General features: G+C 43.4%; 1 protein-coding gene across 1 annotated transcript in view; it reads right to left on the bottom strand.

The window, feature by feature from the left end:
- Positions 1-263: 263 nt before the first annotated feature.
- The window catches only part of LOC110521082 (disks large-associated protein 2), a 53368-nt gene continuing 38225 nt past the window's right edge, over positions 264-15406 (bottom strand). Inside the window, exons 7-12 of the mRNA XM_021598503.3 lie at positions 4921-5294; positions 3438-3523; positions 2721-3139; positions 2303-2394; positions 818-982; positions 264-583 (exon numbers count right to left, since the gene is read on the bottom strand). Coding sequence (XP_021454178.3) covers positions 368-583; positions 818-982; positions 2303-2394; positions 2721-3139; positions 3438-3523; positions 4921-5294 — 1352 coding nt within the window. The 3' untranslated portion in view covers positions 264-367. The remainder of the gene's footprint in view (positions 584-817; positions 983-2302; positions 2395-2720; positions 3140-3437; positions 3524-4920; positions 5295-15406) is intronic.

Here is a 15406-nt window from a genome sequence, read left to right on the forward strand (position 1 = left end):
ATACATGATGGCAATGCAAAAGCTCTTAGGGGGAAGTACATTTCCAACAACAACATTGGTTACAGTATAGAAAATAATTTATTTGCTTGTATTTACCCAAATATAATTGTGATGGTGGATCAGTTCGGTTAAAGGGGAGGGTGTACTAGCAGCTCATTGTAGTGGAGTGGGGAATATTCCCTCCATCTTAAAGGGGAGAGGACACCAGAAGAATGGCAACAGGTGGAGAAAAAAACGTGTGGAGTGAGAGACATTTGCACAGATAAGAAGGAGAGAGGAAGGGGTCTGGGTTACACCCACTGGCTGGGGCTGAGGTATGGGGGCGGATATGGGCAAAACAGGGGTAGGGGGGGTAAATCCTCGAACCTCAAAGACGTGTCTGGGCCTCGGGGATGTAGATCTCGATGCTGTCCGCCCGCTCCGTGGCTGAGTTCTGTCTGAAGGAAGCCGCCCGCTTGGCAGCCAGAAGACGGCGCCGGGCCTCCTGACGCTGGCGGTCCTGCAGGTCCAGAGAGCGCTCCCGCACCACGCCACCACGCCCCTTCGGAGGTCTCTTTGGCAGCGGGGGAGGCCACTTCCTCTCCTTCACATGAGAGAGAGATCATGAGAGAGAGAGAGAGAAGAGACAAAGAGAGAGAAATAAAGAGAAGAGACAAAGAGAGAGAGAGGAGACAAAGAGATTTGAGCCATGTGATTTTCTCAGAGGGACAGGATAAAACAAAGAAACAATATATGCGTTGACCAGTACCATGAGACAACACACCAACACAGACTACTTTGCTAGCTGTGAAAAACTGTAACAACTCTGTTGATATACCTGTAATGGCGTCTTCTTCTCTGGGCTCTCCACGAGCCTCCACTCATTGCTCTTGATCTGCTGTAATTCATTAAATTTGGCAGTGACGTCGTCAATTGAGAGCTGCAGCAAGTCCCAGAATCCGGCCAGGTCCTGAGAGGTGGGGCGGGGCATGGCGCTGGGGTCCTGGGGAGTGGAGGGTGGCGGGGAGGAGGTCAGCGGGAGCGAACACATTAGATATAGTTATCAACACCTCAGTGACCATGAGAATGTGTTTGTTTGATTTCATGAAACATATACACAATATAGTTGTTATCTGGTATAGTCTTAACTGTTACAGACTATCGTGGCAACTTTTAAATGCTTCTGTTACATAAACAGGTGTTGAATCATCCAACACCTGCAAATCTTACTGTACACGGTCCAACCACTAGGTGTCCTGCAAATCTTACTGTACACGGTCCAACCACCAGGTGTCCTGCAAATCTTACTGTACACGGTCCAACCACTAGGTTTCCTGCAAACCTTACTTGAACATTGTTCAACCAGTAGGTGTCCTGCAAGTTATAACTTCTCAAGCCCTGTACTGTTGGTAAGTCATCACTTCTCAAGCCCTGTACTGCTGGTTAGTCATCACTTCTCAAGCCCTGTACTGTTGGTTAGTCATCACTTCTCAAGCCCTGTACTGTTGGTTAGTCATCACTTCTCAAGCCCTGTACTGTTGGTTAGTCATCACTTCTCAAGCCCTGTACTGTTGGTTAGTCATCACTTCTCAAGCCCTGTACTGTTGGTAAGTCATCACTTCTCAAGCCCTGTACTGTTGGTAAGTCATCACTTCTCAAGCCCTGTACTGTTGGTAAGTCATCACTTCTCAAGCCCTGTACTGTTGGTAAGTCATCACTTCTCAAGCCCTGTACTGTTGGTAAGTCATCACTTCTCAAGCCCTGTAATGTTGGTAAAGTCATCACTTCTCAAGCCCTGTACTGTTGGTTAGTCATCACTTCTCAAGCCCTGTACTGTTGGTTAGTCATCACTTCTCAAGCCCTGTACTGTTGGTTAGTCATCACTTCTCAAGCCCTGTACTGTTGGTTAGTCATCACTTCTCAAGCCCTGTACTGTTGGTTAGTCATCACTTCTCAAGCCCTGTAATGTTGGTAAAGTCATCACTTCTCAAGCCCTGTACTGTTGGTTAGTCATCACTTCTCAAGCCCTGTACTGTTGGTTAGTCATCACTTCTCAAGCCCTGTAATGTTGGTAAAGTCATCACTTCTCAAGCCCTGTACTGTTGGTTAGTCATCACTTCTCAAGCCCTGTAATGTTGGTAAAGTCATCACTTCTCAAGCCCTGTACTGTTGGTAAGTCATCACTTCTCAAGCCCTGTACTGTTGGTTAGTCATCACTTCTCAAGCCCTGCACTGTTGGTAAGTCATCAACAGTGAGAATGTAAGACATAAGGGGTATTTTGAAGACACACACTTGTTCCATTATGGTATTATAGATACTCACCAGGTTCTGTTGACACAGCCAGTAGAACTGCTGGAATTTTTGAGACATGAGGAGTTGTGCACTGCCCACCGCACTCCGGATTTTCCCTAGGACTGGAGGACACACACACACACCACACACAGAGGGAGAGATCACGCACAGCGTTATCCTCATTGACAGCTCACAGAGTGTTATCTCACTCAAATCTGTCCACTGCCTCAACCGTCAAAAAATAGACCGGTATTCATTAGCGGTGGTAATAACAATGCTTGTCGGTTGTATATTACATTTCCATCTACAAACAGGACTTTGCCCATTCCATTCTAAAATGGTGATCAGTGAATGTATTTCAAATCTAATGCATTAGAATGTGAACAGCCCCTGCCTTAGGAGCTATAGTGCCAGCATATGCATCTAAGGTGCAGCGTCAGACACTCACTCTCCTCCAACAGGTCATGCTCCTCCGCCTCTCTCTCCATGTCTTTACACCATCCCTCCATCCTCTTAGTTTCATTATGGAGTAGCTGCATGAACCAGCTGCCGTCCCTGCGGAGGGGGGACACTCGGCCCGTCTCAGCCCCCTCCAGAGAGGGCTCTGTCAGCCACGACTCGGGCTGCGGACTGGGTGGACCGCTGGAGGAACGCTGGTAGTCCTCCCGGTAGCTGAAGAGGCCCTGGGTGCGGACGGTGCGGACGGCCCCGTACTGGGTGGGTGTACTGGGCTCCGAGTGGCCCCCTCGGAAACCCAAGCCCCCTCCAAACTGCAGTCCCTTGTCCTCCATGGTGGGGAAGCCCTCTAGTTCCATGTCAGCTTGTACGGCTGTCGTCACACTGTTGGAGCGCTTGAACCTGCCATGCCTGAGGGAGCGCAGACACATGCAGACACACACACACTCGTATATGTATACAGACAATAATAAAGAGATTAGATGAACAATATATGGATCCAAAGAGAGAGAAAACATCAATATAACCCATTCACAGATATAGTATGTACAAAAAAAGCATATTGCATAATAACTTTCACAAAATCAATACATATTTAGTTAGTGCAATCAGGATCCAGAGGGACATTATTGACTGCTGCTGTAAAGGGTCAGAGGCCAAATTATGCAACGGTTGTATTTCCAGTTTCCACTTCCTGTGTGCCACATACCGTTTGTTATCCTCCACCTGGGTGCCAACAGAATGGTACTGAGGAAGACATTTACCCTCCGACTCCGAGTCCGTCGCCGTCTCCACCTGGTAAACAACAACGTGAACATAAACAATAACACTGGTCACATGTCATAATTAACTTCTTGACAACAGTATGTATCATGGGGGAACTATTTTACCAATGGACTTTACTAGAAAATCAATGAGGCTTCTTAGTGGCATAAATCATAAAGAGGGTAGTAATCTGTAGTGATCTATACTAGAAACTGTATACAGGGAGAGGGATAGCGACAGAGGGGAGCGAGAGAGAGAGAGAGAAAGGACACACAGAGAGATAGAGAGGGAGAGAAGGAGAGAGGGGAGAATAGAGTGGCAAAAAAGAGTCAGAGAGAGTCAGAAACAGAGAGAGTCAGAAACTGAGAGAGCGAGAGAGAGAGAGCGAGAGAGAGAGAGAGAGAGAGAGAGAGAGTCAGAAACAGAGAGAGAGAGTTAGAAACAGAGAGCGAGTCAGAAACTGAGAGAGAGTGAGAAAGGACACACACAGAGAGAGAGAAAGAGAGAGAGAGAGAGAGAGAGAGAGGGAGGGAGTCAGAGAGAGAGAGAGAAAGGACACAGAGAGATAGAGAGGGAGAGAAGGAGAGAGGGGAGAATAGAATGGAAAAAAGAGTCAGAGAGAGTCAGAAACAGAGAGAGAAAGAGTCAGAAACTGAGAGAGAGTGAGAAAGCGAGAGAGAGCGAGCGAGGATCTGCATCAAGTGATGCCAGAGTGTTTGTCCTGAGAGCCTTTGATCCTGATCAGATGACTGTGTCTCCCTGAGAGGGATGGCTTTTATAGGCCTGTCCGTCTCTTTCTATGGCTCAGTTTACGAGCTCACACACTCATCTATATTGTCATGTCAACAGCATAGACCAGGTACTTCAAAATAATGACATCAAAAAAGTTGAGTGTGGAATAAAATGTCAACGAGTACTTCAGAGTAAATAACGAATTGTACCAGATATGGTAACAGATATGATAAATATGTTGCTGGCACTGAAGGTTATGATGGGGATGTTGATGATGTTGGTGATGATGATGATGGCGATGATGCATTGTTTTTTATCTATCCCCTGAGAGACTGCATTGCAAAAGAAACAGAATGTTGGCTTGAGTGAAATTAAGGGTCTAAATGACTACAGTAATGCTATATGACGCGCTTAATGACATTTAAGAGGAGATGAAAACGTCACAGCAGCAGGCATCCAGAAATGACATTTGTTGCCAATGTAAAATAGATAATATGATCAAGTTGAATTCCACTGATAAATAGAAATCTACAACAGTTTCCTCTGATGTTATTCTACTCTATTCGTCATCATAGGTGGTTTGTGTTTGTGTTTGTGGTTGTGTGTGTGTGTGTGTGTGTGTGTGTGTGGTTGTGTGTGTGTGGTTGTGTGTGTGTGTGTGTATCTGTGTAACTGTGTGTGTGAACTGGTTTTACCTGTATCCCTATGGAGGAACGTGGCGTTTTCAGGTATTCCTCAGCCTTGGACACCAACACCGCCTTGTCACACGTCTGCACCGAGCTGTGGCTGCCCGAGGAGGCGTGCCGCTTGCTCCCTGCCGTCTCCATGGCCAGCGTCACCACATTGGTGCTGTCCAGGCTGTCGGTGGAGTTGTAGAGGGTTTGACCCGAGCCGCCCAGACAGTCCGGCGCCCACAGTACACTCCCCCGCGGGTCCCTCCCCTCGTGGTAGGCGTCCTGAGTGGAGTCTGTGCTGCTCTGGGCCGTCACGGAGATGAGGGGCTTGGAGGTGGCGCGAGGTGGTGCCGGCGGGGGCGTCTTCGACATATAGCTAGGCATGTGCGTCACCACTGGAGAGCAAGTAGGGAGGGAGATAGATGAAGAGGAGTTACTCTAAAAGAGAGGTTCTGAAAGGGAGAGAATGGAGGATGATAATTTAATAAAGGAAGATGGGGTGAGAGTGAGTGATGAAACCGAAGGGCGGAGTGATGAGGGGACAGTGGTGGAAAAAGTAGTAAAAAGTCCAAGTAAAGATACCTTGAGTAAAAAGAAAGATACCTTAATAAAAAATGACTCAAGTAAAAGTGAAAGTCACCCAGTAAAATCCTACTTGAGTAAAAGTCTAAAAGTATTTGGTTTTAAATATATATATACAGTGCCTTGCGAAAGTATTCGGCCCCCTTGAACTTTGCGACCTTTTGCCACATTTCAGGCTTCAAACATAAAGATATAAAACTGTATTTTTTTGTGAAGAATCAACAACAAGTGGGACACAATCATGAAGTGGAACGACATTTATTGGATATTTCAAACTTTTTTAACAAATCAAAAACTGAAAAATTGGGCGTGCAAAATTATTCAGCCCCTTTACTTTCAGTGCAGCAAACTCTCTACAGAAGTTCAGTGAGGATCTCTGAATGATCCAATGTTGACCTAAATGATTAATGATGATAAATACAATCCACCTGTGTGTAATCAAGTCTCCGTATAAATGCACCTGCACTGTGATAGTCTCAGAGGTCCGTTAAAAGCGCAGAGAGCATCATGAAGAACAAGGAACACACCAGGCAGGTCCGAGATACTGTTGTGAAGAAGTTTAAAGCCGGATTTGGATACAAAAAGATTTCCCAAGCTTTAAACATCCCAAGGAGCACTGTGCAAGCAATAATATTGAAATGGAAGGAGTATCAGACCACTGCAAATCTACCAAGACCTGGCCGTCCCTCTAAACTTTCAGCTCATACAAGGAGAAGACTGATCAGAGATGCAGCCAAGAGGCCCATGATCACTCTGGATGAGCTGCAGAGATCTACAGCTGAGGTGGGAGACTCTGTCCATAGGACAACAATCAGTCGTATATTGCATAAATCTGGCCTTTATGGAAGAGTGGCAAGAAGAAAGCCATTTCTTAAAGATATCCATAAAAAGTGTTGTTTAAAGTTTGCCACAAGCCACCTGGGAGACACACCAAACATGTGGAAGAAGGTGCTCTGGTCAGATGAAACCAAAATTGAACTTTTTGGCAACAATGCAAAGCGTTATGTTTGGCGTAAAAGCAACACAGCTCATCACCCTGAACACACCATCCCCACTGTCAAACATGGTGGTGGCAGCATCATGGTTTGGGCCTGCTTTTCTTCAGCAGGGACAGGGAAGATGGTTAAAATTGATGGGAAGATGGATGGAGCCAAATACAGGACCATTCTGGAAGAAAACCTGATGGAGTCTGCAAAAGACCTGAGACTGGGACGGAGATTTGTCTTCCAACAAGACAATGATCCAAAACATAAAGCAAAATCTACAATGGAATGGTTCAAAAATAAACATATCCAGGTGTTAGAATGGCCAAGTCAAAGTCCAGACCTGAATCCAATAGAGAATCTGTGGAAAGTACTGAAAACTGCTGTTCACAAATGCTCTCCATCCAACCTCACTGAGCTCGAGCTGTTTTGCAAGGAGGAATGGGAAAAAATGTCAGTCTCTCGATGTGCAAAACTGATAGAGACATACCCCAAGCGACTTACAGCTGTAATCGCAGCAAAAGGTGGCGCTACAAAGTATTAACTTAAAGGGGCTGAATAATTTTGCACGCCCAATTTTTCAGTTTTTGATTTGTTAAAAAAGTTTGAAATATCCAATAAATGTTGTTCCACTTCATGATTGTGTCCCACTTACTGTTGATTCTTCACAAAAAAATACAGTTTTATATCTTTCTGTTTGAAGCCTGAAATGTGGCAAAAGGTCGCAAAGTTCAAGGGGGCCGAATACTTTCGCAAGGCACTGTATATATATATAAGTATCAAAAGTAAATGAAATTGCTAAAATGGACTTAAGTATCAAAAGTAAATTTAAAAATATAAACCATTTCAAATTCCTTATATTAATCAAACCAGACGGCACAATTTTCTTTCTTTTTTTTACTGACCGATAGCCAGGGGCCCACTCCAACCCTCAGACATAATTTACAAAACAAGCATTTCTGTTTATTGAGTCCTTCAGAACAGAGGCAGTAGGGATGAACAGGGATGTTCTCCTGATAAGTGTGTGAATTGGCCCATTTTCCTGTCAAATGTAACGAGTACTTTTGGTTGTCAGGGATAATGTATGGAGTAAAAAGTATATTATTTTCTTTAGGAATGTAGTGAAGTAAAAGTAAAAGTTCTCAAAAGTATAATAGTACAGTAAAGCACAGATACCCCAAAAATGACTGAAGTAGTATTTTAAAGTATTTTTACTTAAGTACTTTACACAACTGTGAGAGGATTATGTAAAGTGCATCATAAGGAGACTTTAGGACACACCTTTTTTTTTTACTGCCACAGAGATGAACACTCAACACGGACACTTCTTCCTGGTTAAATTAATAACCCCAGTGTTTACAGACTATTGCTCTTTCTGGGCAGTGGATGCTTTTGAGAGGAACCCTTCTTCCTGGTTAATAAGCCCAGTTTTAACAGGCTAAGGCTCCTTCTGGGCAGTGAAGGATAATGAGAGGAACCCTTCTTCTTGGTTAATAAGCCCAGTTTTAACAGGCTAAGGCTCCTTCTGGGCAGTGAAGGATAATGAGAGGAACCCTTCTTTCAAGTGGAAATGCAATCTGGCCCTCATATCGTCATTGCCACCTGATCATTCCTAGCTTCCAATTGGCTCATTTATCCCCTGTCCTCTCCTGTTTAACTGTTTCCAAGGTCATTGCTGTAAATGAGAATGTGTTCTCAGTCAACTTACCTGGTAAAATAATGGTTAAATAAAACAATAAACAGCAGAACAGAGCTAGTAGCAAGGAGGTACAATATGCCTACATCACAGGCTGGGCTCAGACAGGTACCATTGCTTCAATTATATTAAATGCAGTTGCTTGAAATTAACTTTTAATTCTGATAGCCTCCTGTTATTGTTTCAAAAATATAGTTATATCAAACAGGCCATGTGAGACAAAGGTGAGCAGATGTTACTACCAGATTCCTTGTGAATTATCATCAGGTCTGTGTAGTCCTGCAGGCAGTGAGGAAATGCATTATCATCTTACTTTGTTGACACCCTGTCACACACTCCAAGAAGAAGTGATTCATCATACATTTACTGACACTGTACATGATCTAGTATCAAAGACACCAAACACCAGTTGCTTATTTTGTGGAATTCTGCCACCCAGAATACAGTACAATGAATTATGACAGTTAACACTGCTTTACGTGATGAAAGGAACAGCTCATGGGATTATTTGTACGGGAGTCCTAGATACGGTGTTCATTATTGAGCTCACCGTTTGCAGAGAGACTGCAGCATGCTGATGGCCCTGAGGATGGTGACATTGTCATACAACATTTCTAAACCGCTATTTTACGAAACTGTTGGATGAGTCACTGAAGGAGAAAGGCTGTGATTCATTGCAGTGACAAAAATAGACTTCATCACCAATAAGTCGTGTAACTCGGGAACTCAATAGTCACACACATGTATTCAGGCATTCATTTATTAATGTGTTCATGCATCAACTGAACCATTCATTAATTAATTAATATTCAATATTGCTTACTGTTGAATAATCTCCCTAATCCTTTCAAGGTCACACACGGCTGCACACATTGCCGGTGAACGGCTGACACATCTTTAACATAATTACACTACTGGTAAAAAAAATCAGGGACAACATGAACTAAATCCATTCACAATGTTAACGAGCAGATTGTGTGATAGATCTAATTAGTCATTAGATGTGATAAGACTCCACATGAAACAAATAGAACTCTGCATTTACTCTCACTTCAGATGGATTTCTTCCCACTTGAAAAGGTTGTCGTTTTTCCGCAAGACTTTGTGGGTGGATAGGAAATGGAGTAGGATGGGTGACACAGTCGTACATGATTCCTTTTTTATATTCTATCCCTGAGCTTTAATGGTGTGCCGCTTCAAAGTCAGACAGGTAGTGTGAAACTGACATCTTAAGCAGCCTCCCATTCAGAGTGGACTTGAATACTCTGTAGAAAATGTACAACACCTGTACCCAACAAGAGAAGCCATATTGCATCCTTTCCTCCCTACAGAAAGCAAACAGTGAGACAGACACAAACCCTGTGTGCCTGCCGACATTGCACTGCAACTTGACAAGCAGGAGAAGTGTGAGTCTCTCTGTATTCAGGAGGTGTGTTGTAGCCAACAGCCGATGGGAAAGGCAGGAGAGGTTGGGTTGTAAAACTCCCTGAAAGAAGATGATATGTCTATCTGTCGTTGGCCTCTCTTTGCATTGGGAATTTCCCATGTTAAACTCCTCCAAGTCAACAGAGAACAATGTTAAATCCTACCCTGTCACCAGAAAACCATGTTTAACTCCTACCCTCCAAGTCAACAGAGAACCATCTTTGACTCCTACCCTCCAAGTCAACAGAGAACAATGTTAAATCCTACCCTGTCACCAGAAAAACATGTTTAACTCCTACTCTCCAAGTAACCAGAACCATGTTTAACTCCTACCCTCCAAGTAACCAGAGAACCATGTTTAACTCCTACCCTCCAAGTCACCAGAGAACCATGTTTAACTCCTACCCTCCAAGTAACCAGAACCATGTTTAACTCCTACCCTCCAAGTCACCAGAGAACCATGTTTAACTCCTACCCTCCAAGTAACCAGAACCATGTTTAACTCCTACCTCCAAGTCACCAGAGAACCATGTTTAACTCCTACCCTCCAAGTAACCAGAACCATGTTTAACTCCTACCCTCCAAGTAACCAGAACCATGTTTAACTGCTACCCTCCAAGTAAACAGAACCATGTTTAACTCCTACCCTCCAAGTAACCAGAACCATGTTTAACTCCTACCCTCCAAGTCACCAGAACCATGTTTAACTCCTACTCTCCAAGTAACCAGAACCATGGTTAACTCCTACCCTCCAAGTAACCAGAACCATGTTTAACTCCTACTCTCCAAGTAACCAGAACCATGTTTAACTGCTACCCTCCAAGTAACCAGAACCATGTTTAACTCCTACCCTCCAAGTAACCAGAACTATGTTTACCTCGTACCCTACAAGTCACCAGAACCATGTTTAACTCCTACCTCCAAGTCACCAGAGAACCATGTTTAACTCCTACCCTCCAAGTAACCAGAACCATGTTTAACTCCTACCCTCCAAGTAACCAGAACCATGTTTAACTGCTACCCTCCAAGTAAACAGAACCATGTTTAACTCCTACCCTCCAAGTAACCAGAACCATGTTTAACTCCTACCCTCCAAGTAACCAGAACCATGGTTAACTCCTACCCTCCAAGTAACCAGAACCATGTTTAACTCCTACTCTCCAAGTAACCAGAACCATGTTTAACTGCTACCCTCCAAGTAACCAGAACCATGTTTACCTCGTACCCTACAAGTCACCAGAACCATGTTTAACTCCTACCCTCCAAGTCACCAGAACCATGTTTAACTCCTACCCTCCAAGTAACCAGAACCATGTTTAACTCCTACCCTCCAAGTAACCAGAACCATGTTTAACTCCTACCCTCCAAGTCACCAGAACCATGTTTAACTCCTACTCTCCAAGTAACCAGAACCATGGTTAACTCCTACCCTCCAAGTAACCAGAACCATGTTTAACTCCTACTCTCCAAGTAACCAGAACCATGTTTATTTGCTACCCTCCAAGTAACCAGAACCATGTTTAACTCCTACCCTCCAAGTCACCAGAACCATGTTTAACTCCTACCCTCCAAGTAACCAGAACCATGTTTAACTCCTACCCTCCAAGTCACCAGAACCATGTTTAACTGCTACCCTCCAAGTAACCAGAACCATGTTTAACTCCTACCCTCCAAGTAACCAGAACCATGTTTAACTCCTACCCTCCAAGTAACCAGAACCATGTTTAACTCCTACCCTCCAAGTCACCAGAACCATGTTTAACTACTACCCTCCAAGTCACCAGAGAACCATGTTTAACTCCTACCCTCCAAGTCACCAGAGAACCATGTTTAACTCCTACCCTCCAAGTCACCAGAGAACCATGTTTAACTCCTACCCTCCAAGTAACCAGAACCATGTTTAACTCCTACCCTCCAAGTCACCAGAGAACCATGTTTAACTCCTACCCTCCAAGTAACCAGAACAATGTTTAACTCCTACCCTCCAAGTAACCAGAACAACGTTTACCTCCTACCCTACAAGTCACCAGAACCATGTTTAACTCCTACCCTCCAAGTCACCAGAACCATGTTTAACTCCTACCCTCCAAGTAACCAGAACCATGTTTAACTCCTACCCTCCAAGTCACCAGAACCATGTTTAACTACTACCCTCCAAGTCACCAGATAACCATGTTTAACTCCTACCCTCCAAGTCACCAGAGAACCATGTTTAACTCCTACCCTCCAAGTAACCAGAACCATGTTTAACTCCTACCCTCCAAGTCACCAGAGAACCATGTTTAACTCCTACCCTCCAAGTAACCAGAACCATGTTTAACTCCTACCCTACAAGTCACCAGAACCATGTTTAACTCCTACCCTCCAAGTCACCAGAACCATGTTTAACTCCTACCCTCCAAGTCACCAGAACCATGTTTAACTCCTACCCTCCAAGTCACCAGAACCATGTTTAACTCCTACCCTCCAAGTAACCAGAACCATGCTTAACTCCTACCCTCCAAGTAACCAGAACCATGTTTAACTCCTACCCTCCAAGTAACCAGAACCATGTTTAACTCCTACCCTCCAAGTAACCAGAACCATGCTTAACTCCTACCCTCCAAGTAACCAGAACCATGTTTAACTCCTACCCTCCAAGTAACCAGAACCATGTTTAACTCCTACCCTCCAATTCACCAGAAAAATATGTTTAACTCCTACTCTCAATCACCAGAGAACCATCTTTGCCTTCTATCCTAAAAGTCACCAGAAAACCATGTTTAACTCCTACCCTCCAAGTCACTAGAGAACCATGTTTAACTCCTACCCTCAGTCACCAGTGAACCATCTTTGACTCCTACTCTCAGTCACCAGAGAACCATCTTTGCCTTCTACCCTAAAAGTCACCAGAAAACCATGTTTGACTCCTACCCTCAGTCACCAGTGAACCATCTTTGACTCCTACCCTTCAAGTCAACAGAAAACCATGTTTAACTCCTACTCTCAGTCACCAGAGAACCATCTTTGCCTTCTACCCTAAAAGTCACCAGAAAACCATGTTTAATTCCTACCCTCCAAGTAACCAGAACCATTTTTAACTCCTACCCTCCAAGTAACCAGAACCATGTTTAACTCCTACCCTCCAAGTAACCAGAACCATGTTTAACTCCTACTCTCAGTCACCAGAACCATGTTTAACTCCTACCCTCCAAGTAACCAGAACCATGTTTAACTCCTACCCTCCATTTCACTAGAGAACCATGTTTAACTCCTACCCTCCAAGTAACCAGAACCATGTTTAACTCCTACCCTCCAAGTAACCAGAACCATGTTTAACCTCACGCATTGGACAGATCCTCATTATCACACCACCACCACCTAACTAATGACTAGCAGGCAGCTCAGGCTTAGTACATATCCTCAGTACCATAGAGATCCTATTAAGTTACTAGAGGGGCTATGACATAAACCCTTCAAGTTACAGAATTGGGTCAAGATGGCAGCCATATTGATCAGGGAGAAATCCAAACCAGTCTAATTGCAATGAATGGTAGTAGAAGCATACTCCTGATTTGACATATGCAGAAATTGTAGAATTGTTGTCAAATATTTATACAGATGTATACAGCAAATTGGTATAACACCTTTACAAATACAGTCTATAAAGGTTTTATACCAATTCTCTGTATAAATATATGACAATATGTTAGGTAGACAATAATTCTACAATTTCTGATATCACATGCCTTACTTTCCAAGGATACATACATGTTGACATGTAATGTCTGTTTGCATATATTTTAGAGGCTATTTATACAGGGAATTGGTATACATACTGTTTATAAAGGTTTAATTCCAATTCCCTGTATAAATAGGCACTAAAATATATGCAAATAGACATTACATGTCAACATTTACGTATCCTTGGAAACCTGCGAGTGCCATTATATGATCTCAATATGCATACTACCATTCTCCCTACTCTCATGCTTCGAGTGCATTCTCCAAGGACGTTCTCTTGAGTCCGTTCTTGTGAGGACGAGAACATGGAGAACTCATAAAACATTACATTTGAGAAGCATTCACACTCCCCTACTGTATTAACTCACACATGCTGCACCTCCCCATTCACTGAACCTGCTTCCAGCTGGGACAAAGACAAAACAAAATATACAGAAAGCAAACATTTCACTTCATAAATATCAGCTAGCTCCATGTGAATCGCAGTAATCTAGCTAGCCAGCTACTTAAACAGACAAAAATGACCTAAAACTAATGTTATAACTTAGACAGACTCTCTTCTCTGTATACATCAATGATGTCGCTCTTGCTGCTGGTGATTCTCTGATCCACCTCTACACAGATGACACCATTCTGTATACATCTGGCCCTTCTTTGGACTCTGTGTTAACAACCCTCCAGGCGAGCTTCAATGCCATACAACTCTCCTTCTGTGGCCTCTAATTGCTCTTGAATACAAGTAAAACTAAATGCATGCTCTTCAACAGATCGCTGCCTGCACCTGCCCACCTGTCCAACATCACTACTCTGGACAACTCTGACTTAGAATATGTGGACAACTACAAATACCTAGGTGTCTGGTTAGACTGTAAATTCTCCTTCCAGACTCACATCAAACATCTCCAATCCAAAGTTAAATCTAGAATTGGCTTCCTATTTCGCAACAAAGCATCCTTCACTCATGCTGCCAAACATACCCTTGTAAAACTGACCATCCTACCAATCCTCGACTTCGGCGATCTCATTTACAAAATAGCCTCCAATACCCTACTCAAGTGCCATCCATTTTGTCACCAAAGCCCATATACTACCCACCACTGCGACCTGTACACTCTCGTTGGCTGGCACTCGCTTCATACTCGTTGTCAAACCCACCGGCTCCAGGTCATCTACAAGACCCTGCTAGGTAAAGTCCCCCCTTATCTCAGCTCGCTGGTCACCATAGCAGCACCCACCTGTAGCACGTGCTCCAGCAGGTATATCTCTCTGGTCACCCTAAAAAAACAATTCTTCCTTTGGCCGCCTTTCCTTCCAGTTCTCTGCTGCCATTGACTGGAAAGAACTACAAAAATCTCTGAAACTGGAAACACTTGTTTCCCTCACTAGCTTTAAGCACCAGCTGTCAGAGCACCTCACAGATTACTGCACCTGTACATAGCCCATCTATAATTTAGCCCAAACAACTACCTCTTTCCCTACTGTATTTATTTATTTATTTTGCTCCTTTGCACCCCATTATTTATATCTCTACTTTGCATATTCTTCCACTGCAAATCAACCATTTCAGCGTTTTACTTGCTATATTGTATTTACTTTGCCACCATGGCCTTTTTTTGCCTTTACCTCACTTATCTCACCTCACTTGCTCACATTGTATATAGACTTATTTTTCTACTGTTTTATTGACTGTATGTTTGTTTTACTCCATGTGTAATGTCAATTGTCAATTATTCGTGGCTAGCTAGCTAGCTAACAGCAGTTACTAGCCAGTTCGCCCTATTGACTTACTGTGGGCTTGCAATCTACACATAATACAGTGGGTATTGTAGGCTTTTAAACATGCCAGAATTAACACAGAAAGTATTTCACGTTTTTAAGATAACATATTGTAGTCCAGCAACATATGACAAGTGAATGGGCAACATTTCATTCCAAAGTCGGAGCTTATTTTATCTTGCTTCAGCTCAAATAATACCTGCTATTGATTTCAAGAAATGTTGCATTGGTTTTTATGTGGTTGCTTCATATTTCTGTCCATACTTTTCATTTAAGCTTGCATTGATGCATGCTTCGAAATGTGTACAAGCGGAGTACGCAA

The sequence above is a fragment of the Oncorhynchus mykiss genome, chromosome 4, assembly GCF_057628025.1.
Source record: "Oncorhynchus mykiss isolate SJ-2025 chromosome 4, ASM5762802v1, whole genome shotgun sequence".
NCBI lineage: Eukaryota > Metazoa > Chordata > Actinopteri > Salmoniformes > Salmonidae > Oncorhynchus > Oncorhynchus mykiss.